The 25636-nt window shown below is 41.6% G+C and overlaps 1 protein-coding gene across 2 annotated transcripts in view; it reads left to right on the top strand.

The window, feature by feature from the left end:
- Positions 1-25636, top strand: part of LOC147257257 (zeta-sarcoglycan-like) — a 345523-nt gene that overhangs the window by 311786 nt on the left and 8101 nt on the right. For both annotated transcript variants that reach the window (XM_086211072.1, XM_086211073.1), the window contains exon 7: positions 15978-16101. In XM_086211072.1, coding sequence (XP_086067198.1) covers positions 15978-16101 — 124 coding nt within the window. The remainder of the gene's footprint in view (positions 1-15977; positions 16102-25636) is intronic.

Here is a 25636-nt window from a genome sequence, read left to right as displayed (position 1 = left end):
ACTCCAACTGTGAACTGTGCAACTTGCACTCCACCTGATGTCCGTCCCCCCCCCCCCAAGTAGAGGCGGGGCGAGCTGATGAGTCATTGCAGCATTGCAGTGTAGTTCTATCGATGCCTGAAAATATGGAAACTTTTCCTCCCAGGCTTGCTTCACAATGTCTTCAGTGAATTTCCTTCCTATGTGATGTGCGCGCTTTGCCCATACAAGGCACGCGAGGAAGTTCGTTTCTCCAGATGAGAAGCGCTCGCCTCTCCCAAGTTGAAATGTATGCGCCACTGAAATAGCAAGTCCTGGTGCACCCTGGGCTTTAAAGTGAATGATGTGAGGAACTTGGACTGGTTTGATTGATGCCACGCCCAAACACGTCTATGAATGATTACTGTAGGTGTCTATGACCTGCCTCTTTGCGCTGTGGTCTGATCCCCGATGGCGCACCCTCTAAATACCAAAATGAGACCGAACACGCTCAAACACACGGCCCAAGCACACGGTGAACACATAGCACCACCTGCCTGCCGCCTTAGATGGCTTAGAGCTTGAGATGTGTAACAAAAGCTTTTGTTGAAGTGGTTGAGAGAAGTCCACTAATCATCACCCCTGCCCTCCAACAGTCTCTCCCCTAAGTTTTTGCTCACTGTAAGTGTGGTTTTCTCAAACAGCTCACAGAGCTTTGGAGCAGCGGCTCAGTAAACAGTGCACATTGGTTTTTTTGTTTTTTTTTTCCTGTCTTTATTTGTCTCTGCTGATTGTAGTTTATCTTGGTTAGTAATTGTTTATCGTCGGCTGTTTATCATTGGCTGCTGTACACATCTTCAGGGCAAATATGTGAAACAGCAACATCCTGGTAAATATTCAACAGTCCCACCATATTGCCACACATCTGTTCCTTTTGCGCATTAAAGTGTGTTTGTGTGTATGTGTACATCTATCTTTGAGAGGACCAGTTTGAGTTTTCAGATCTTGGGAGTGAGGGTATATGCGACACACCTTGGGAGGGTATTTTAAGGGTTAGATGTTGTGTTGCAGTGTGACATAAATCATCAAGACTCTAGTTAGATAATGCGCAGTTTCAGAGATCGTCTAGAAATACAAATGTGTGTAAGAGAGAGCCCAGCTGTTACGTGTGGCTTAAAGGCGGCTGTTAATATCAGCTTTTGTGACAAAGCCAAATGTTCCACTGTGAATAAAGACTTTTACAAATGACTCCAGGCTGTTTTGGCCAGACATAGAAATTCCAGCATATAAATAACATTAGAAAACACCAAACTCTCTCTCTCTTTCACACACACACACACACACACACACACAAACACACGGATATTCAAACACCTATTTGGAGCCCACACTTTCTTCCCTTCTGCAAAACAGTAACAAATGTGTTGCCGACCATAATGAGAAAGTCTGTGTGGAAATTTAAGGTAGGAAAGTAAAGAGGATTATTGATGAAGAGAAGCCTTCAGATTGTCCCTCTAGCCATCAATCTGTTGTCTTCACAGTGTATTGACTTCTGACTGGTAGCTATAACATTTGTTCAACTGGAATATGACAACCTGCTAGTGCTAATAAACTGACTTACTGGTCCCTTTGATAAGGTGCAGTATTGTACCCTCGGGATACCACACCGAGTCTGTACCTCTAGTTGTAGTATGGTGGCCATTGAATAAGGCCCCCCTGAAGGGCGGGGATCGGGCCTTTTTTTTAACCTGCTAGTGTATATATCTGTTGACATTGTTGTTTTGAAAATTGAATAAGCAACTACATGCAATACCTATTACTTGTAGGATAGTTAGGATAGGTCAGAGTGAAGGGATACTCGGCCATTAAAGCAGTGACAGTAACAGCCAGATTTGTTCTTACCCGCTAGGATTGTTTTCAACCCTCAATTTAGTCTTGCAAACAATAAGCAAAGCCTGATGATTAAATGTACCTTCCTGCTCCTCCTGCACCTCTTGTAACTGTAAACCGTCCTTTGTTTTGAGGTGTACAGGATAATTAATGGGAGCACGGCATTGCATCCTGCCTGTAAGACTAAGGTCAGGGTTAACTACTCCTCAAGTGTAAGAACACATTTTTGTAATACACCTGTTTTTTGCACCTTTTCATTAAATAATATTATGTCAATATGTCTTTCGGCCAAACAAGCTATCAACACAGTTTTGCAATTTTGACTTTAATGCAGTGCAGGTTTGATCCAGTGATTGTTCCTGCTCTCATCTAGCGCCTCCTCCCCCAGAGCTCTGTCCTAAATCTTTGGTTATCTCCCTGTCCTTTCTTCTCTGTCTGTCCACTAAAGGGAGAGTATGAACACATGAATCCTCCTCTCTTGTTCCAAGAATGGGGTTTAACATTTCTCATTATTCACCTGCTCATATCTGTATCACATATCACCCAATCACGCTTATTCTCCAGTAATATATCCCCACAACTCTAAAAATCTAATTTAATTTAGATATAGAAGTCTGTTCGAACTTCATGACCTGTACTCCTGAGTTCTTGTCACTGCGTACAAACAGTGTTGGTTACAAATTATACACAGTTAGCGCAGCACATTACTCATTAACACATATTCCAACTTGCACATGGTCCTAACTACGCTTGCTCAGTCTTGTGTTTTTGGAGATTAGGGGAAACACGAGGTTGCATACAGTGTATTCAGGGTATAATGAAGCTTGTCAGGATTCTTCTTTTTGATTAAAAAATATCAAAACTTCTCATAAAATCCCTAAACTAGTATTCAACATGCAGTAGACTCACTCAGTGTACCCAATATTGGTTTAGCTTTATGCAAGCACATCTGATAAAACACAAAATTTCACACTTTTTGCTGCAAGCTTTTTTTTTTTCATATTATCAGCATAAAATGCAGTCAAGGCTATGCTTTCTGTATAATAAAGTGGAACAGTGGGGTTAGGTGCTTTTCCCAGCGGCACTTTATCAGTTTTTATGGGAGCAGAATGACATTCACAATCTCATTCGCCAACATATGTTCTTCCATCTGCATGACCTATAATGTGAATAGCTAAAGTTGCAGACTTCTAACCTGTAAATCTGTTGGTGAGGACTGTGGATCGGAGATTGTGTTCATCCCGCAAGGTCCTGTTGTGGCAATTAATTATCAAACCTATCTTCCTCAGTACTATCACTGAATTACAGAACTCATTAAAGTCTCATCCTGATACAAAAATACAAGATAGACTATTATAGCAGCACTGCATTACAGCAGAAGGCTTCAGTTCAAATGTTTTCTGTTAGCATGATGAAAGCAAAAGATATAATGGATGATTTTAATGACACGATGTGTTAGTTTTTCAGCTTTCTATGCACTGCATCCCCATTACCACACAATCTAAAGGGCTATCAGATGACGTGGAAAGGTAAAGACGTCACACACTGCTGCTAATATCACTCTAGTTTTTCAGTGCTTTTGCAAGGGAGTGTTAATGTGTTTTCTATCCTTGCAGCATAAAATACCGGGACAGTGCTAATAAAGCAAAGCAGAGTTGACAGCCCCATGTTTTTCTGACCTGACACAAACGACTAACCTGAAAACATATACTTTTCTATGTTTTCTGTACAACAAAACAAGCCTTTTTTGTTTTCTACTTTAAATCAAGCAGCAAGTTTCTTTCTTGGTGTTGACACATGCGTAACACTATCTGTCACCGGGCAAATTAGCATATTGCCTTATTGAGTTACTTGTGAAAAGTATGTTGTGGCTCAGTTGTTTTCCTTGTAGTGAGGGAGTGATGAATGGTCAGTGAGTAAAGTGCATGAACGTTCTACAGTACATGTTGTGTTGTGTACAAGGAAATTAAGGAGTAATAATCAGTGAGTCAGCATAGACACTGTCTAGACAACTGTCTGAGTTTAAAGTACTTTATCTATAGCACGAACAATGCTGCCATCAGTGGGGTTATAACATGAGTCATTGCTCCAAGAGTTTAAAAAAACAACTGGGCAAGTAGGGCTTTTGTTGTTGTTGTATTTAGTCATCACTTGTGAAAGATGGAAGTGCACCACTCAACAAACAAGGAGGTGAGAAATGAAATGAAACAACTAGCAGGAAGGAAATCCTTCTTTGGTGTTGGAAAAAAAAATACAGTTGGTTTACTTGTGGCATAATTACCATTAGTGCTGGACAGGTGTTGGCACAGGTCATTTCGGGACTGACCTCGTTAGATATTTGTGGCACCTATCCTGTCAGGATGTGACAAATTGGGTGGGAATATTTACATTAACTGTGCAATGGGATTTAAGGTTTTCTAGATGGGGGGGGGGGGGGGGGTTGCAATGTACTGCAAGAAGCACGTCTTCAGTGTGCAACTGAAGTGGCTTCAGTAGCTTAGAGTAGACACCACGGAGAACAGAGAGAGCGGGTAACCTTTCCTTCACCTTCCCCGGGAGTTAGGTTGTAAATACATTGGCAATAAAGTGCAAAGAAATATTTGTCTCAGTTCTTCCCTGCACCTTCCACAGACATCTCCATGTGCACCTTGTTACTCTGTGACGCACAAATGCACAGGCCAGTGTTCCCGATCTGCAGAGGAGGGTAAATCATGAGCCAGCTGCTTTTTAGGTGATTTAATGATGCTAAATGAAGCGAGAGACCATTTTCATCTTTGCTTTGTTGTGTTGCGGTTGTTAACTTTGTCTTAAGTCTTTAATCAGATTTAGATAATATAATACATTATTTTCACTGCAATCACAGCTTTCAGTGACCCCCCCCCCCGGTTCCTTATGGAAGCATGTACTGCACATTCATTACGTAGCTACACATATTCGCACTGGACCTTAACTTTTTAATTTTGTCTTGCACTTAACATTTCCTGTACTCATCCTTTTCCTTTTTTTTCTGTGTAATTATGTAGATTTCTGTCTCCAACCGTGACTCTTTTTTAGCAAAAATAAGTCAATGAACAATGGATGAAATAATCGAAGTGAAGCTAGTCTTTCACTTCTGATTAAATTATCTGCTTGGAGCCCCATTGGAGGGACAAAAGCATGAAATTGCTGGAGATTTTTGCCCCGTCGCCACTAGCTATTTCCTCAACTACATTACACAGGAAGGAGCACTGTGCAAGCTTTTAAGTTTGTCTGGAGTGTTTCAGGATTGGTCAGAAAGTCCAAACACGACCGTTCAAAGGTGTGCAATAAAATGGCTTCTGGTGAACAAACTTGGAAAGAATTAAAATGCTGTGCAGATTCTGTGAATATTAATAAACACAATATGCTGCACACTCCAGGAACACACACTCACACTCACACACACACGAATGTCCTGGTTGAAATGGAAATGTAAGCACCCAGAGTTGCTGAAGCTCATCGTTCACTCTTCAGTGGTCATAACCTCCACCGCACCGAACATCTGCACACACAAACTTCTGTCACTTGCTCACTCTGGCACTCACTCACACACACACACACACACACACACACACACACACACACACATTCATGCATACACACACGTTCTCTCCATAAAGACAAACCTCTAATGTCCCTTGACTCTCTCCTGTCCCAGCACAGTAACTCAGTAGGGACTTTTATAACCTTTTAAAACAGCCCAAGGCTTTCTCTTTTCACTCTTTTCTTTTTGCACCTGCAAGATTCATGGGGAGCTGCATCACCCTCCCTCACACTCACACACACACACACACACACACACACACACACACACACACACACACACACACACACACGTTCTATGAAATAGTCAGGACATTTAAAAATGCCATATTTCTGCATTCTGTCTTGATCTACCTTGTAAAATTCCAAAAGGCTGACACTGTTCCTGTTTTCAAATGTTGTCTCAAAGCATCACTCCGTGCCACTTTTTTTTTGTTTTTTAACATTTTAAAAGTTCTTCAGATAATGGTGGGGAGCTGATGACAGAGAATTTAACGTTAAAGTTTAACTTTTTTTTTCCAACTGGTAATATGATACTTCAATAGCTCTTAACAGGAAAATGGAGGGATGAATGTCAGCCGGTCTTCTGAGAAATATAAATCACACCAAAAAGCTGAGATTTGTATGTTATCAGCAAGATTTTTGACAAGCCTCTCACTAGCTTCCCTTGGAATACAGCTGTATTCCACGGTCTTAGAACTAATTGTAGGATTTGATTTCAAGGAGAGTTCTATAAAGTCATCATTTTAGGTCTCTAGTATTAGTTGTTCAGACAATGCATTGTGTGATGATATGTCTCTTTTTGCTACTCCTGTCCTCTTTTGACAGCCTGTAAACTTCTGAGACAGTGTGCTAAATATACATCAATATGTTAAATTTAAGCCCATGCTCCCTGGTGCTCTACTCAACAAAAGCTTTAGGGAATTCTTGTCAGTCTCTCACTGAGGGACTCAAAAAATGAAACTAAACGAGCGTATTTTTTTTTTGAATAGTGAATGAAGTTTGGGATTAATGGTGCAGTCAACATTCTAATAAAACAATTGAAAACATCTCAACCCACCGTGTTATTGTTTGACAGGAGAGTATAAGTCAGTGTTTGTGTTGTGAGTGATAATGTTATTGAAAAATGAAAGGCTACCCTAGTCCATCGCTGGATAACTATTTCGCCTCAGCATCTTTTAAGATGTTGACAGCAATACTCATGGGCATCACAGCCTCGTGTTGCCGGTGTCGCAGAACCATGATTTCATCCTCCACTTTCTCAGCTTTGATGAAACAACTCTGGTATTTCTGGCTTGTTACACACTTGTCCGCTCTAAATAGGAAAGTAAACAGTGATTGCCTGGTTTCTTCAAGTAGGCTCTAGTCAAAATAACAGTGTAGACCATCTCCTGGTCTGTTTCTGATCGGATTATTTTCTGGATATCGCTACAAATCCGGTTCTCCTCCAGCTGTAAAACTTCATCACCACCTTTTTAACTTGGGATACTCTATAACACATCTGACTCTGCAAGCTTTGAAACAAAAGGCCATCGGATCTAAATTGGCATAGTTTGCCAATGTAGTTTGCGGATGACATTGAAGTTTAGCAGCTGACACTGGTGAGCGTTTCTTTCACTTCCGCAAAACAATAACTGCACATGCAGAAAAGGCAGAAGATCATTTTTCAAGGAAAGTCATGATGAAAGTGGATTTAGGTCTGAGGTTCTTACACTCATTCAGTTATCAGCTTAACACCCACTTGTGTCAACTCACCAGTATTACTGCTATGTCACTATGAAGTTGATTGGCATCAACTTCACGAAGAGATGTTGGACATTTATGAGAAGTCAAATGAAACATTTGTAAAGGATTGTAATCTTAAAGTTAACACGAGCAAGTAAAGCTGCAGGTCCTGACATGAAACAGGGGTAGGTGCTCAAGGGGTGCGTAGACCCGCTGCCTCAAGTCCTAACAGACATATTTTACATCCCTCTGACTCCACTATGTCTTCTTGTTTCTAGCCATCGTCCCAGTTCCAAAAAAAACGCCACAAATTTGAATGACTTTTGGCCGGTAATATTCACTCACATAATTATGAAGTCCTTCAAAAGACTGGTCAAGGATAATAAACTGTTCCACTGAGGACTTCACCTGGGCTCGGAACACCTGGAGAAAAAGAACACCCATGTACGGATGCCGGTTTTTTTTTAATGTTAGCTCAGAATTCAGTAACTGAATCCGCCAGCACCCGGGCAACTAACGAGGCCTGCTTGGACTAAACACTGCTGCACAACTGGATTTTAGAAAAGCCTCAGTTTGCTTGAGTAGTTTTGACATTATTCACCATTTCAATGAGCACCAGTACGCCTCAGGGATGGGTTCTGGGCCCTCTACTGTTCACTCTGATGTCACTTCACAAAGTACAGGTAGGACAGGGCAGTGGTGGGCCTGATCCAGAACAGCCAGGAGAATGCTTACAAAGAGGAGGTGAAGCTTTTTGCAGACTGGAGCAAGAACAACACCTTGTACTGAATGTTGCAGAAAAAAAGGAGATGATTAACTTCAGGAGGGAAGAGCCCATGCATACCCTGATCCTCATCAACAGCACTGCTGTGGAGACTGTACAGACCACTAAGTTCCTTGGGGTTCATGTAGCTGACAACCTGTTGTGGTCCCTCCACAACTTCTCGCAGGCAAAAAAGGTTCACGAGTATCTACCCTTCCTGTAACTGTTGAAGAGGGCTCGCCTCAATCCATCCATCCTGATCACTTTCCGCAGGGGCACGATAGAAAGTGTGTTGACCAGCAGCATCTTTTTCTGGCATGAGAACTCTTAACACCTCAGACAGAAAGGCCCTGAGGAGGGTGCTGAGGACAGCAAATCATTGGGCCACCCATTGAGGACCAGACCCTAATAACACCTACTGGCTAAAGCAGCCAGTATCCTGAAAGTCCCCGCCTACCTGCCTTCAGTAGCCTGCATAGCAGCACTGTCGGCTTCAGTAAAATCTTCCACCTGGCTGCTATCAGACTGCTAAACCAAATGACAGTTGATTCATAAAAGTCTTTATCTCTGTTTCTATTTTGCTTAAATATGTGTTTTTAAAGGAATCATGCTCGTAATTTCCCTTTGGTCTCCATCAATGATGTCCACTCTATTTTAAAGTAATAGTACTCTGACTTGAGCATTATATTTTTGGCCACCCTACTCACCTCTGCTACTCAATGTTGTACAGGTGATATATCTGAGGTGCATTTTTTGGACAATACGACTTAAATGGGCATAAATGTAGCTGTAAATATTTTATTTTCATTTCTTTGAATACCCTAGGCACCCCCCCCCCCCCCATAAACACACACACACACAATTTGTCATGCTCACAGAAAAGAAGATAAAAGCCATTTCATCTTGATGTATTTCTGTTTTTGGACAAATATGGATGCTGTTTAAGAGGGGTTTGTTGCATCTGAAGGTCAAAATAGATGTACGAGAGGGAGGATGATTTTTGGCACAAGAACGAGCAAAGAATGGAGAGGATAATGTAAGAATTGGAAGCGGAGGGGGAGGTAAGACAGTTTTCTCTAATAACAATGAATTGCCAAGAGAATGTCTTAGCAGCAGACTCCTCCCATCTGCAGTATAAAAGAAAACAATCAAGCAGAACCTTGACCAGAAACCTGATGCATGCGCATGTGCGTGCATGCATTTGTGTGCCTGTCTGGTTTTTGCTGCCTATTGTCTGGTATAAACACTAACCTTATCAGCACCCATAGTCACCATGGGGACCAATGACCGGTTAAATATCACTTCTTTCTATCAATGTTTTTTTTTTGTTGTTGTTGATGTTATAAAACTCTGGAAGCAGGTGGACCAGAATGCAAAGATAAAAGCAAGACTGAGAGAAAAAAACAAAACTTAAACTGGACGACTAAACTAAAAAAGATTAATGTATATAAATGTACAGTATATGTTTATAAAAAATCAGGAAGGAATAAGAAGATATAAAGTGATAAAGCTGTGTCACCCCAAAGCAAAAAAGAATATTTTGTCTGCTGTGCTCTAATAAAGATGATTTTAATATTTTCAAGGACCATTCAGCACATATGAACTTAGCATGGAATCCATTTCAAACTCATATATTGACCAGGTCTCTTTATCTGTGTGTGTGTGGAAAGGCTTTTTCAGGGACGACCCAATTTCAGATATGAAATAACCCAAATATTCTACTTTAAACTGTGACGAGAGCAATAATAGGAGTGATGAGCTGACCAGGAAGTTTTACCCAGTGGATATTGTGTTACCTTGAAGCAGCACTGGCCCCATTTTGAGAATAACAATAAAACTTCACTCTCAACTGACCTTCTTTTTTTTTTTTTTTAATCATTTTTTTGAAACAAAACCAAAACAGAACGTGCCATGCTTGTTGGTTTTCTGACGTTGTGTTAGATTGTCTGTGTTTCTGAGATCCTCCATCATCATTTCATTGTCATTCAGTTCCTAACAGTTTTGTCGTGTGTATTTTTATGGAACTAATATCAAAAATCTGTAAAATACTTTATTTCTGTGTCTCCCACATTTGGTTAGGGTTTGACGATGCTGTAGTTTGCACCAGGCGTGAACCTTGCGCTCCTGTGTTTGCTCGGTACTCCACACCGGCCTGGGCACCACTCGTCTCTGCTGCCATCACGGCCTGAGTCATACTCGTGCTTGTCACATGAGTTGGATGGTTTTAACTCCGTGTCAACAACCAGTTCTATTACATTTGAGGGAATCCCAGGCTGAGTAAGAGCTCCACTAGAAGCACACGGCATTCAGTCAGCTAGACCCGGCCGACACTTCCTCCATTAGCTGCACTGATAGTGAGTGTGTAACAATCTGCCGATATTTTACTAATATCTCTCAGTTTCAACCTCCATCATCTACAACTGTCAGCAGCAAATTCAGCAGATCATTTTCCCAATTTCTCTTGTGACTTTAGTTTGAGCGCCTTTGCTCACAGGAGATAGAGATTTTTGTGAAAACTAAAACGATTTCGTTCGTGATGGTTAAATTGTCGCAGCTCAACTGCCAGGCTTCTCTCAATTTGAAGTCGTGAAAGGATTTCAAGCTCTTTTTAAACTAACCTGGCTCTTATACTAAAAACACACCGGGTACACCTGTGGGGGAACCCGTGTGAAGCTCTGCTTGTGAATTGATCGTTACAATTACAGAATCGGATTCACACTGATTGGATATCAGTGTTTTAATGTGAAATGAAAAAAAACAGCCAACCAACTATTTTCTGCTGCCCTGCGTTGCCTTTGACGCATACATTTAATCACTTTGAAAACACACGGAACTGTGTAAATAAAATATGATTAAATAATTGATATGACCAGAGGGCCACATTGTTGCATGTGAAGAAAAAAAAATTAGCCTTAAATTAAGAAATGGAAGTGATCTGCTGTGTTAACGTCATTCAGTCAGCTTGGATGATCCAATACTTTTTATTTGCACCAACTTATCCAGTTGTTTTTTTTTAGTTTGCCCCTTTTTTAGTTGTTTCTCCCCGTTGTGACCGGCCGGTCCTCACCGTTCACATAAAGTTGACACATGGCAGGCAGTGAAATTTAAGCAGAACACTAAAAGGAACGTCTCTCAGCGAGTACAACCAATGATATGAAAGAACTGATGGAAAGATTTGCAGATGTAACGTGACTAATTTGCAGTCAACCAGAAGTGCTCATTGCCTCACTAATTATCGCTTGACTGGCGAGCAAAAAACCAAAAACAAAATCTCCCAAGCTACTGAGCTGAGGGATGAAGAAGTAGTTCCCCTGCTGGTCACCACAGGTAGAGGACCGGTGCATCGGTGCATTCCATTATTTTGTTGTGAGCACTGGAGATTCTGCGTGGACTCTCAGCGTAAAACCGTATCTCCTTTACCTTGAGAAATACGGCCTGTTGCACTTTACCGATATTCTCGCAGGGTGGATATTTTTCTTTTCTGAGGGTTGTCACTGGTGTGAGAAGAGTGGATGTGTGTTCCCTGATAATGACACTGGAGGATCCATCTCGGTGCCGGCACTGTGAGGTTAGATTTTCCCTCTAGGTGACTACATAGCTGCATGCCGGCAGCAATAACTCTAATCACAGAGTGTAAGTGAAGCCCTCACTTATGTTCTATCTGCTGTCCAAGGCTGGAAAAAGGAAGTGGTGGGCTCTCTCTGCCCTGGCTCACCAATTTGGCCAGCTATTTTAGAGTCTTTATGCTATATGAAAGGTCATGAGGTGGGACGGTGTGTGGGGTTTACATCACGCAGGAACTACTGGCTCCCTCAGATCCATTTTCTGTCCATTCATGTTGCGTCATTGACTTTTCTTTGACACGTACGCCTGACTTTTTTTTTTTTTAACTTCAACCTGAGTTTTCTAGCCTTCTTGTTCATTATTCAAGTTGATTTTCCTTCAGAAATATGCCAACTCTTGACATGGACTTACTTTATCCCCAAAGGAGAGAAGTTTAGCTGATTATGAGCGAAAGAAGTTTTCCTCAGTTCTTACTACTTACATTCTCTATTCTGAGGCCGACAAGAGTCCAAAAAGTCACACATGTCCACCAGACACTCCCTTGACAATACTTGCATTACCATCGGCTACAAATTTTCTGGCTCAGACGACTTCATTTTCGTGAGGGCAGTAGTTCACACACATTCCCATTACACGCTTGTTATGATTACTGACTCTTGAATAAAGACGGGGACAGAGAGCAGAGCAAAATAGCAGAATGAATAACTTACAAGGCCATGTATTTGCAATCAAAGTCACAACTTACTTCAGAGAAATACCTCAGTCACGAGTACAAGTACATTCTCATCACTTCATTTCATGATTGCTTGTTCACCGATACGACAGAAAACGTGTTTCTCATGCAGGCCGCACAAGTGTTTCACCTGGTACAGTCTTGTAAGGTTTTGCAAGTTTACAGTTCTTCACCATGGCGTTGGTGTCACGGATACAAATAAACCAAACCAGAAACAACCGTTTTTTTAAATTATTATGATGTATTTATTTTATTAATTTATTTATTTTTTATTATTTATTCATTTATAAAGCACACTGATTGGACTGTTTGTTTTTTTTTGGCCAAGAATCCTCCCGTTGCAGGTTATCTGCTAGAAGTTCCTCCGGGCTTTTTTAACCACACGTCTGGCCTTCCAGTCGTGTCCAAAGTAACATGATTATTTGTTATGATTTGAGAATTCCAACATCTACAATTTAGCTTCACTTCCCAACAGCTCCGCAAACATGTCTTCTCTTGATTTTTAAAAAAAAGTTGCCTCTATAACTTTTTTTTTTTGTGTTTGGGGTGTTGTTTTTTTTCAGTCAAGTTGTTGGACAGCGTAATTGACATCCCGGAGTTAGCAATTTTCCACCTGACAAATGTACAGATAAAGGAATGTAATTGGTCGCGTGTTAGTGAAGGGAAGAGACAGGTGAGTTAAAACAGAGGTGAAAGCGCACAGTGATGTCAAGCTGGAGAGAAGCACGAGAGCCACTGAGTGATAGATAGGCAAAATGTATGTGTGGCTGCCCATCAGAGCTGCTTTCAGCCTGCAGCAGCGTCACTGTAATTGCCTGAGCTGTCAAACACGCTGAAGATCCTCACATCACTGCTGTTGACTCGACCAGCCCTCCCTCCCTCTCTCTCCCTCTGTCTCTCTCTCTCTCCCCCTCTCTCCCCCTCCACAGCACACATGCAAAACTATAGATAAATGAACAACAGGATCAATTCTTTTCACTTCCTCAAAAAGTCATTTTTAATCCCTGCTTTTTAATGCCTCATGCTCTTTGTTTCCCTAACCTCTGACGACGCTCCCTACTTTTACAGTCGGAGCCGGCGTGGAGTGTCTGCCTCTATAACGCTGTTATATGCTCAACACTGCACGGCAACAAACCTTCTCTCACCTCTAATCCCCCTGACGACTCCTCCACAGATTACCTTCAACCCAGAATAAATCCCACGTCTAGAGCTAAACCCTGATATGCTGACAGAGATTTCTGATGGTCGTTTACATTTGCAGTTTTTTTTAAAAAAAAAAGAGAGAATGTATTGATTTGCGGAAATTTCATTTTCATCGGATTTTGTCTCAGTCAGATAATCTTGAATTTTTTATTTGGGGATTTCTCATTTTTAAACAAGTATTTATTTCTTTGGAATTCTAATGAATGAAACTGACAGAATGTAGTAACAAGATGAATTAAAATCAACACGAAGGCTGCATTGTTAGAGAGATTTTCTTTCAGTATAGCTTTTCACATCTTCTCATGGGACGTTGTAAGTCATTTCATCTGAACACAGTCATAAAGTCCCGTTTTCATTAAAATAATTGTAGCAGTTGGGTTTAGATGACTTAATTTGTTTTGAAGTGCCTTGTTTCAGCCATCTACTCAAATCACGCAACATTTTCATGACAATAATGCTCCGCAGCACCTCAGGCTATTGTCACTTATTGAAGGATAAGCATCAAATACAATGAAACTAAATTCAAAATAAAAGTAATTAAATGAGTAATGCATCTGAATTACCTCTCAAGGTGAATTGCTATTGCATTTAAATAAAACAGCCAGCTAATGAAGTATAAATACCTTGAAATTTATCCTAATAACAAACAAGGAAGCAATGTTGAGAGAGAAATATAGTTTTCATTACTTGGGTGCAACCAAACATGGAAAAGCTGTGTCGAGGGAGTATTTCTCTGTCTGTTAATGTGTAGTTCTTCAGATTGAAAGTCTCAGTTGAAGACTTGTGGCTTGCCAACAGGTCTTTGAGGAGGGTCCGCTTTTCCTCCGTCCTGGGGACTCTAGCCAACGAGAACATGAAGAGAAGAGGCTTGGAGCGATTAGCCTCCACCAGAGTGTCTTTGGCCGAGACACTGATGTTTCCCTTCTTTATGTCCCTGTTCTGTGGCCACAGACTGGACATCATGAGTTCAGTTAATCTACCCTTTGGCTGACTGTTTTTGCTTTCAACCTCTCAGTAGTGATTGGGAAACCAGCCATCTAAAATGCCCCCAGCCAAAAACCTCTCTGGAAAAATGCCACTATAGTACAGCCTTTTTTTTTTTCTTATTTGATTTTTGTTGTGTGTGTGCTGTTTAATTTGTTATACTCCCACTTCATGAATTGCTATTCTGTCTGCTTTGCCGAAAGCGCTCTTTATTTCATTTCACTTGCCAACATGCCCTTGAGCGAAGCAGTGCGCTTATCTAACACCACCAAGCTGTTTAATCTTCTCGTATTGTTTTAAACTTTGACTTAGTTTTAGTTACTGACCTCTCACGCTCCAAGGAGAGTGACGCCAACCGTCACCAGAGAACATTTGAGTGCTGCAGAATAACAATTCCTAATTATTTATATTCCCTCGTATAGGTTCTCACAAAGAAAAAGGCAAGAGTTGAGAAATGCAACCAAATACAATCCTTGGTTTCGGGACATCATGTATAAGCAGGGTGAGGACGCGTAGCGCTGTTTTTAATGCACAATACTCTATAAAATATAACATCTGAACCAGATAAACAGCTCATACGGTACCTCGTCAGTGACCTCCAGCTTGAATCAGCGTGGCACCACCCTCTTACCATGTCAGATCTTTTTTTTTAACAGTGTTGGTTGCAATGATTTTAAAGTCATTTTCTTGTTACTTTTGATGTACTGTGCAGTGCTTTCCACCAGACTGACCAAAGCCTTGTACGTGTTGAACTTCGGTCTCTCAGATCTTCCCCCTTTCAGATTTATGCATATTCAGGGCTGATTTATCAAAAATCACACAGAGAATTAGATTCCTTGCTGTATTAAAGTGGTGTTTTAATAAAGCAAGGACATGGCGAGCCGCCATTTCGGGATACTTGGTGTAGCGTCGTCTTCTTCTGTTTCTGGCAGACTCTGCACTTCTTGGAGATATTGGTGGGCGTATACAGAGTGGCCTCGTGTCACTTCTGATTGGTGAGCAATGACGGTCTGTCACACAACATAAAAAACCTGGGGCAGACGCGCTGGATAAAACCAGATGAATCACAGCCTTTGCAATTTGCTAATCGTGTTCTCTCAAATCATGATTTCGATTTTAAAATTGATTAATCATTCAGCCCTAATTCACACACCTAGGAATAGATCTAACCAGTCCATTCATTTAGCAGAATACAATATTAACTCAGGCCTTGATAATGAGACAGGGATGCTGATATTCACTTACACATTGGCCGTCAGCAGTTTTTGCCTGGTCCTCCTTGGCTTCCTCGTGTTTGTTAATGATTTTGGTTCTCTGGTCTTGATTGAAGTGTGCAGCTCTGAGCTCCTGCACCCATGTTGGGGCGTCCGGCAGCAACGCCGCCCCTTTATGTAAGTGCTCTTGCAGCTAGACTGGGAGAACCTGCATTCACTTAACAGCCTTGTTACCATCCTCATGATACCACTTATTCCCAGTTGTCAGTTCAGCTCATGTGAAGAGATCCTGGATATGTTGAGCAACGCTATGAGATACAGGCCCCTCGCCGTGTGCTCCCATTTTTCTTCCAGCATGATTAAATGTGCTTCTTGTTTTCAGGCTTGAGTCCCCAACTCGGACCCTAACCCTGGAGGCCCCCAGAGGAGTGGAGGTCAATGCTGGAGTGGGGGACTTCACGGCGTCCTGTAGAAAAGACCTCCTCTTACAGTCCTCAGAAGGAGAGGTGAGTGTGTGTTTTACCCTGACAAAAGTAGCTATGTTGATGTGTAAACACAAAGAGTAACCAGTGAGGTGTGTGTGTGTGTCTGTGTGTGTGTGTGTGTGTGTGTGTGTCACTTCACACACTCTATAGTGTTGTGCCTGCTTCATTATTGTACCTTATTAGGCTAATGAGCGTCATCAATCCAGATGACCTTGTCCTTCTTTTTTCCCCTCTTCCTCTCATCCCTCCTTTATTCTATTTGGGAGAAGTGACTTCATTAAAGCTGGTTTGATGAGGTTCCCTGTCACTTCACTGCTGCGTCTGTGTGTGTGTGTGCGCGCGCGTCTGTGTGTGTGTGTGTGTGTGTGTGTGTGTGTGTGTATCATTGTTAGTCTGCTATCACACTGTCAAACTCTTTGAATAGCAGCCTGCCACACTGTGCATGTACTGAGGCAGCCTTCGCCATTATCTGTGTGTGTGTGTGTGTGTATCAGCCTGCCATGTTGCGTGTCCACTAGAGCATAGTGTGTCATTAACTCAGTAATTAACAGAAGAATGGCCTGCTTTCATCGTACTCATTGTTGCTGTCAGTCAGACACACACACACAGTTTTTTTTATAACAAATACGCTCAAATTGAATGACCCTATGTGGACCCCCCAACAAAAAAAATATATACACACACAGCAGAAGTTCTATTAAACAATTTTGATCATCGGTTCCTAAACATTCCTCTCCTCCTTCATGTGTTCTCCTAGTTGTTTAGGAACATCATGAATGACGAAGTGAAACATTTAACCCAGTGAGGTCACTCTTGATTGAATCCAGCACTCAACACTGGAGGGTTATCAGCCTAACAGAAGGTAGACGATGGGAAACAGTTGCAGTATATGGAGTTGTATTATCTAGATGTTACACACACGTACTGCAGACTGACTAACAGGCCTGAACAGCAGAGACGGGACTGTACTGAAGTGGAGTTTCGGGTATCTAAACCATTTTTCGAACAACTTTTCACTTTTACTGCCTGTTTTTGAACACAAATAGCAGTATTTTCTATTCTGTATATTTTAAAAGCAGGCTCCTTTAGTGCCCATGCGTGGAGATAAAATAAGGTAAAAGACATAATAAGAGCAACAGAAAAAGATGTTACTTACATTGTTTACTGCTAGCATAGATGGCGATAATGCACATTAGCTTTTGTTGGCACTTACCTAAATATACTGCGTACAGCAAGAATGAGAAGATGTCTCGACTTCTATTGTGCTGAATATTCCCCGAGATGTCAAAGTTGTCCGTTTTAATCTGCACAGCGGTTTTCAAAGAAGATTCTGGTCACATTGCCTGTGTTACGTTTATAAGGGCCAGCAACAAATCGGACATCTTGGATATGTTCTGATCCCCTGATCTACAACAGATTATCATCCGGTTTATGTGTCACCACTGTTTCCTCTCGGAGGGGGGGGCATGAGGTCCCTCCTAACAATCTAGATGAAAAAGCTGCATTCAGAAACTCCCTACTCCAGGAGTATTTAATGGAATTATGATGACCTTAAGGAATTAAAATAGAGGGTTCTATATTTTAGTGGAGAAAAAAAAGAAAAAACAATGGCAAGTCCACAATTGGAGCGAAGAGAAAGCAAACTAATGAAATGGAACAACTAGAAGGGAGCAAATTCAGACTCTGCTGGAATAAGATTTTTTTATTGAGTGGTTGTTGTTCAGTTAATTTGCTTCCACTGGATCGTAGAATCCACCTAAATCATTTTCTAAGGGGTGGCATGGCTCAGTGGTAGAGTCACCGTCTAGCAACTGAAGGGTTGTTGGTTTGATCCTCTCTTCCCCCGGTGACCATGTCCAAGTATCCTTGAGCAAGATACGGAGCCCCTAATTGCTCCTGATGGCCCTGCCACGGATTGGCAACCCGTCCAGGGTGAACCCCGCCTCTCACCCATTGTCAGCTGGGATAGGCTCCAGCCCCCCCAGGACCCTTAACCGCCAAGCTGTATAGAAAGTGGATGGATGGATGGATTATTATTGTCTAGTTTGCTCCTTGATTTCATGGGTCTATTGCTTTCAACTGACTGTTAGATCCAACACCCCCTAGTTCCTGTTTTATTTTGAAATCATTTTCCCCTCTTGTGTCTTGGGTGGTTCTACTTCCTGTCTTGTTCTTTGTTCTTTGTCTTTGTTTCCTTCCTTCTTACTCAGTGCAAATGCAAATAACAACAATATATCTTGACATTTTATCCATGTTTAAACCCCGCCCGACCCCTCACCATGTCTTCCTCCCTTCTCCGCCCACCGTCTCACACGTCTCACTCCACACAGCTCACTCCATGCTCTTCCTCCACCGTGCGTCTCTCCTCTTTTCTGTTTAGCTTTCTTCCTCTACATCATTTTCTCTTCCTCCTCCTTCTCAGCCTCTCAGTTCTTCATCTCTGAGTAACCCAGCCTATCTAATTAACTTTCCACTGCCAGGGTTATACATCAGTGTGGCTGTCACTTTACAGGGAAAGAGAGGGGAGGAGGGGATTATCTTTTTTTTTTTACCCCTTTTGTGTCACTTCTCTCTTTCTCTCTTACTTTCTGTTTCATGTATTTTTGTCTCCTTCTGTTCTTTGTTCATCCGTTATCCCTCTCCGTCTCTCTGCATTTCATTCTCTCTCTTGCTCTGTCATCGTTGCATAAATTGATGTCTCTCTATTTATGGGGAACAATAGCACCATGTCTGGTGTAACTGTAACACGGATTCCTTCAGCAAGACTTGATACCAGGAACGGAAATTAAGGACATGTGGCACACGGCTTCATTAAATTTATAATTTCAAAGTCTTATAGGTGATTTTTAAATCTCTTCCGAGGGACTAAACTTCCTCAAAATAACTTCAGTGGCGTGAAAGAAGAATTAAGCGCAAGCTCAAGAGCTCTACTGCACTTCAGTGGTAAATGATACTTTTAAAAAAACACAAGTGAACAAGGTTGCACTTGCAAAGAAGAATGGCTGTAAGAGTATAAAGTCAGGGTGGAGGGCAGAAGATATTATTATACCTCAAACTAATTAGTGTGAGGGGGGAAAATAAACTTCTGTTCCTTTTTGGTTGTTTGTGTCTCTGTAAATCCTTCAGGCGCTCCAGTGCTCCATAAAACAAGACTCCTCAGCAAAGTGTCTGGTACTATGGGGAACACATTTGAAAAGTTGAAATGGAAAATATTCTGTAACCATCCATCCATTTTCTACTGCTTCTCCCGTTAAGTGTCGTGGGGTGGCTGGAGCCTATCCCAGCAGCCCTCAGGTGAGAGGTGGGGTTCCCCCTGGACAGGTCACCCGTCCATCACAGGACCAACACATAGAGACAGACAACCATTCACACTCACAGTCACACCTACGGTCAATTTAGAGTATCGATCAGCCTCGTCCCCTCTTGATGTCTTTGGACTGTGGGAGGAAGCTGGAGTACCAGAGAGAACCCACACAGGAACAGGGAGAACATGGAGACTCCACACAGAAAGATCCTGTGATGGAGCCGGGACTCGAACCTGGAACCTTTTGCTGTGAGGCGACACTGACCACTGCACCACCGTGCCGCCCTACTCTGTAACCAGTTTACCAAAATATTGTTTGTCTTTACTTGTCTGTTTCAGAACATTAGCATATGGGGAGATTTCCTACTTAAATATTGAAATTTTGTGTTGAATATTCAAGCGTACCATGGAAGTGTCAAGGTTCTATACTTAACCTTGTCCTTCAAATCTATCAGCAAGGACATACTCTAAAAAACAACCATTACAATTTTCCTTTTTACATGATTTGCATTCATTTTTTCAATTGAAAAAACATTTACAATATACTCAAAGGTAGGTACATATACGAATATTAAATAACAAAACAACAAATATGTCTAGGGTTTCATGCACGTTTGCAGTTTGGTACAAATTATCACCTGAAAATCTCCTGCTCTTCTGCCTGTAAACAAGACATATATATATATATATATATATATATATATATATATATAATTTATATATGGCAAGACAGAGAGAGAGATGGAAAGGCCAAGAAAACTCTAAGACACTGGTTCTCAGATGGGCATACGCGTACCCCTGGGGGTACATGGAGGTACTCCAGGGGGTACGTGAAGCTTTACAAAATTTTTTTTTTTTTTTTAAAAAGCAGTAATCCTAATAATAATTAAGGCAAGGCAAGATAATTTTATTTGTATTGCCCGTTTTCACAATCAGTTTGTCTCAAAGGGCTTTACATTCAGTCTTGAGAAATAATTATATTATAAAATTTTGATAAAATACAAATGTATGTTCATACACTGGATTTTATATTCGGTATTCAATTTTAATATCCTTAAAAAAACAGACTCTCCCCAAACCAAGTTAGATTCACCCATTGATCCAGCATCACTCATCAATAACTTGCCGTTGCCATGACGACACGCTGTAACGAAGGAGATGTGGCTAAAGCGCAGCAGTAATGCTGCTAAAAATACAGAGAAACAAGTGAAAAAGAAGACAAAACCAGGGCCGACGAAGTACCGAAAGTAGGCACCCAAGGCACTGTGGGGGTTTTTTGTGGGGAGAAATTAGCCAATGCTAGCAAATCATTAATATAAGTTGTTTAACTTTAATAAATCAGACACTGACGGCACAGCACTGTACCTCTTTATTTTCTACCAAAAATGTTTTGCGCGTGTCAGGGGGTACTTGACTAAAAAATATTTCAAAGGGGGTTCATCACTGAAAAAAGTTGGAGAACCACTGCTCTAAGACAATCATGGAGTATCACAACATCCCAACTGTTGTAGAACGTTATCACGATGCCCCACCCACCCACATCTATCTGTCTCACTGAGACCTGCGCCTGTGTGAGATTACATCGTACCTCTAAACCATTCTGTGACTCTCCTGTCCTCTGACGCAATGTCTAGTAGTCTCCTTGTCAGGTGATCCATTTTGGGAAGCTGCTTCAGGACGTGTGTTGTCCTTGAGCGCAGACACACATTTGTTTGAGCTGACACATTCAGAGCTGTAATTACAATAATAGCTGACATTTTCATGAGCAGTCTATGCCTTTTTTTTTTAATTCTCTCTTTTTTTCTTTTTTTTCAGTACAAGCGTTGACAAGCATTTCCTGCAGCAATCCCAACACAAAATCAACCCGTATTGTCAATGCAACACTCTTACCTACCAACATGCAAGGCTCCTCCTGGTAACTGCACCAGGGAGCTGTAATCTATAATGTAAACCCTCCAAGTCTGGAGAAGCACACCAGGCTCTTGACATGGATATCAGGCAAAGATCAGAGTATGTGTGGTCGTAGGGCCCAACAAACTCTGGATGTTGTTGTTTTAATGTGTTTAATTACTGCTTGTAACCACAAATTTCTCATTAAAACAAGACTGTAAACCGTGACCGCACAGTTAGAAAGCTCTCCAAAACACGTACCAAAGTTCATTTTCTGACACGTCAGTGCTGTTCAACTTTGATTTTTCAGACCTACACACAGCACGTACTAGCTGACTTCACATAGCTGCCACTTCACAGTTGATGTTCGTCTCTAAAGCACAATGAGCAACTGTTGAAACATGATACTGAAAACTTGTGTTTGTATTTTAAAGCTGTTATGGTAAGTAAAGGTTCCGAATGAGTGACGACCACCTGATGCAGTATCTGCTATCCGGGGATGTTCATCTTTGACAAGCTGCAAAATTGGTATTGCCTATGGGGTTGTTACATCTTTCGATGGTTATGAATTACTGACAAAAAAAAATAATTTAAAAATATAAAATTTGAAGTCATGGTGAGGCATGTGTTCTTTTAGCATTTTTATGCAAAGTAGTGAGGGCGACTTCTGCTCAACAGCAAACACCAAAATAATTCTGAAAACATGGAACTTTTTTAAAGCTGAATGGTTGAGTTTACTGGGGAAGCAGACGGGTTTGGAGAGGGTGTGTGGCAAAGAGAGTGTTTGAGCGGTGAGTGACAGAGTAAGGCAGACCTACAGGTGTGTGTGGGGGGGGGGGGGCATGAGTAGAACAAGCTAAGTAGGTGATCCAAACACCATGAGAACATCTGAATAATCTGAATAATGAGGCAAAGAAGCGACTGAGAACGACAGAACAAAGATCTGATGAAGCGTGGATGAGGGGCTGGGGGTAGATCTCTCGGTGAGAGAGACGTCTGGAAAGAAAGCACCCACACACACATAGAGGAGAAGAAGAGACACCAAAGACATGACCAGGGCTGTGACAGCAACACAATCTGCAGCGAAAGTTTTCCCCAAAAATGACTTGCTGAAGTTACAATCTTGTGACTGTTCTAAAACATTTCATGATGTCGCACATTTGGTAGCAACACCACGTCACTGCATCCGTGTGTCGCCTGTTGCCAACATCATCTCCTCCACAGCGCACAAAGGAATCACCGCTGCCTGCCAATCAGAGCGGGCTTAAAATAAGTGGCAAAAAATATCTACATGCATCACTAAAGAGAAGAGCTTATCCAGATAGCATTCCTTTTCATCCGTTCTCATACAAGCTTTCCCTGACCGCTGACACCATGAAATGAACAGAGGAGAGCGGATGAAAGGAGAATAGGAGGAGGATCGGATGAGTGGGAGGTGGAGGAGGATGGCGGAAAATAGATGTTTCTGTCGATTTTGCAGGAGAAAATAAAGGCGTGCAGGACAGCGAGGCTTAAAGGCAAATCAATGTTGTCAGCAGCTGGCATTTAAGAAGGGGCCATTAAAGTTTAAAAAGTTTGGAAAGCAGCGCTGGAATTAGGGCCAAATGGGTTAGAGGTAGGGGAGCACTGGCTTCCATTAAAATCAAAGCCAACGAGAGCTGACAGATCCTCTCAGGATTCCTGCACTCCTCCTGGCTTCCCCTGTCCCTCTTTCTCTCTCTCTGATTCCCTCCATCTTTCCTTCAACATTAATCCATTCTATCCATCTTTCCTGGCCATTCATTTTTTTTTTACCGTCACTCTCTTTCTGCCTACTTGTCTCCGTGTTGATTATTTTTCCTCTAACTTTTCAGCAAACTATGCCTTCCTCCACTCATCTCATCATAAACGCTTCCACAGCTCTTTTCAGCAACTTTTTTTTTGCATCACTCATCCCCTTTCTGTCGCTTTACGAGACGTTGTTTCAGCTCACACATCAAGGTCTCAGAGAATAGACCTCACAAACTGAAAATACGATCCTCCCGCCACTGTTTTACAGCCATAGAATGTCAGAGGAATTGGTTTGAAGGATTTTATTAGTTGAGCTGAGTGCAGTCACAGATGTCCGTTATCTCTGACTCATCGGTTTGATTATAGTCTTAATGTCAAAGAAGAAACTCGCCATAAGGTGAGGGATCAAATACTCTCTTTCTTAGCGTGGTTCAAAGCTTCAAAATCGCTACATTTGCAGTCAAAGCGCAAAAAAGTTAGGTTCAGGAGGGTTCGATAGAGCACCAATTGGTGTACAACACAGTTACATTTGGATATTTATTTTCGGCGTGTCATGTTGCTGTTACTTGAAACTGGTGACCATGGAGCACGCAAAATTCAAATGTAGCAAATGTTGTTCACATACATCCCCCAAATAAGCGTGGAAGAAGTGAGAGGTGGGGTTTTTTTCGGTTTGAAAAACTGTGTTTTAGTCAATAGTATCCTTAAAAACCCTTGAGTCTTTTTTAAATTCAGTCCCTGTATTCAGTCAACAGAGAGCTGAAGCTGATACTAATTGTGTAAAAAGCTGCGAACACGACTCCCATCAACCAATCACTGATCCTGGTGTCTAACAGAGCTGCAAACAAAAGCTAAGTTGATCGCCTGATGTGATGTTTTTCTGGTCGCTGTCTTCAGTAACTCGCTATCTGTTTTTTCACTGTACTTGGTCGTATGGTTACCAGTGATCAGCTGTCGCTACGTGTCTGTGGCAGCTGTCTGGTCTGATTCAATGCATCTGCCATAAAGGGCAGAATACCCTTCCTCGCTCATTCTGAGCACCAACCAGCCATTTCAGAAGCCAAATGATGAAGGCGGCAGCTGTGTGTTTCATATTTGTTTTCAGCGCGCGTGCACACACACACACACACACACACACACACAGACAAACATAGGAGAATAGGAGAATCTGTCTGTGCAGCCAGCTGAGCTACAACACAGAAAAGGTCATGTGTAGGACCAGAATGAGTTAAAGTGCAACAATATTGTAGTAGTGACTTTCAAAACAATTAGCTGCTGCGAGCGCTAATGTACGGAGGTCTGTTGGACAAGCTGTGTCCCATCCTCAATGGGCCCAAATAGCTGTCTTTATATTTATTGTGGGCAAGCTCGTAAAAATACTTTCATGCCACATGTTCAGTGTATATTGTGGTAAAACGAGGTACACAAGAAGAACCTCGATACCTCTTCCACTGCAAACAAAAGTAACAACATTAATTATTATCACAATTCCTTGAAACACACACACATCTCTACTGTATTTGTTGTGACGTGTGCGGAACAGGAACATGGGCTACCCTGCTGTTACAAATGTAATTATATGACAGAGAGGGAATAATGACAGGGATGGCATTATTGAGACATTATTGAAAGTATAATTACCTCTGTGCACTAGTAAATGCATACTTATTTTCAAGATACAATACTAAAATACTCTTAACCATAGATGTGATGTGTATCTGACAGTGTCTGTGCAGAAAGTCCTCATTCAAATCCCTAAAAGGCCACCTACTCTTCTGTCATAAAAAAACTCCAGATGATATTTTCCATTTCACCTTACTTCTCTTTGAAGTCTCACTAGACGTGTCCACATGAACTTATCAGGCAAATTTTAAGTGAACCATGGATAAGAAAGCATAGAAATGCATATGATATAAAGATTATTTTTAGGAGGTATTCAGTGCACAAGAATTTGAACTGTGAACTTGAAATTAGAATCGGAATTAATAGCACATTACACATTGGTTTCATCATGTAGAACGAGAGTGCCGCCAGTTCTGTGCAATGGCTGGTTTATAACTGTATGTTCAGTCCATTACGGCGGTGGTTATGTTGAACACCCACTCTGCAAAACAAGCCACTACTTCAACATCGAGGTCAATTGTTCAGCGGCTCCGGTTCATTGTGTTCAAAACTTGTTCCATTCTGAACAAGCCCGTTTGAAATGCGCGCTGCACTCGTAAGATTATCAATGCTGACTGGCTCGGCATCATCATCATCATCATCATCCTCGCCCATCACCTCTAACTGAGAAATTTACATCACAAAAAGAATGAAAGAAATCGTTTCCTGACAGCGTCGACATTCCTTCAAACTCTTAATTATTCAAGTTGGGCACGAACATTATTTACTGCTTCTGCTGCACTCCGCTGCTGACTGAGAGGTGAAGTCAGGTTAACTACAGCAACTTTTTGAAAAAAATAAAAAGGTTGGTTACCATGGAGCTTCATTGTTTGTAGGCACAATGTTGAAGTTTATTAAGGCTCTGTAGCCTGGGGGTATTATTGGGCTGGTACACTGGGATTGGCTTTTTTTTTTTTTTTTTGCAGCTTG

Source organism: Aulostomus chinensis, chromosome 8, assembly GCF_037954235.1.
Source record: "Aulostomus chinensis isolate RoL2024-O1b breed Wild chromosome 8, RoL_Achi_v1.0, whole genome shotgun sequence".
Lineage (NCBI taxonomy): Eukaryota > Metazoa > Chordata > Actinopteri > Syngnathiformes > Aulostomidae > Aulostomus > Aulostomus chinensis.
Note: the sequence above shows the minus strand (reverse complement) of the source record. Positions and strands in the feature narration are given on the sequence as shown.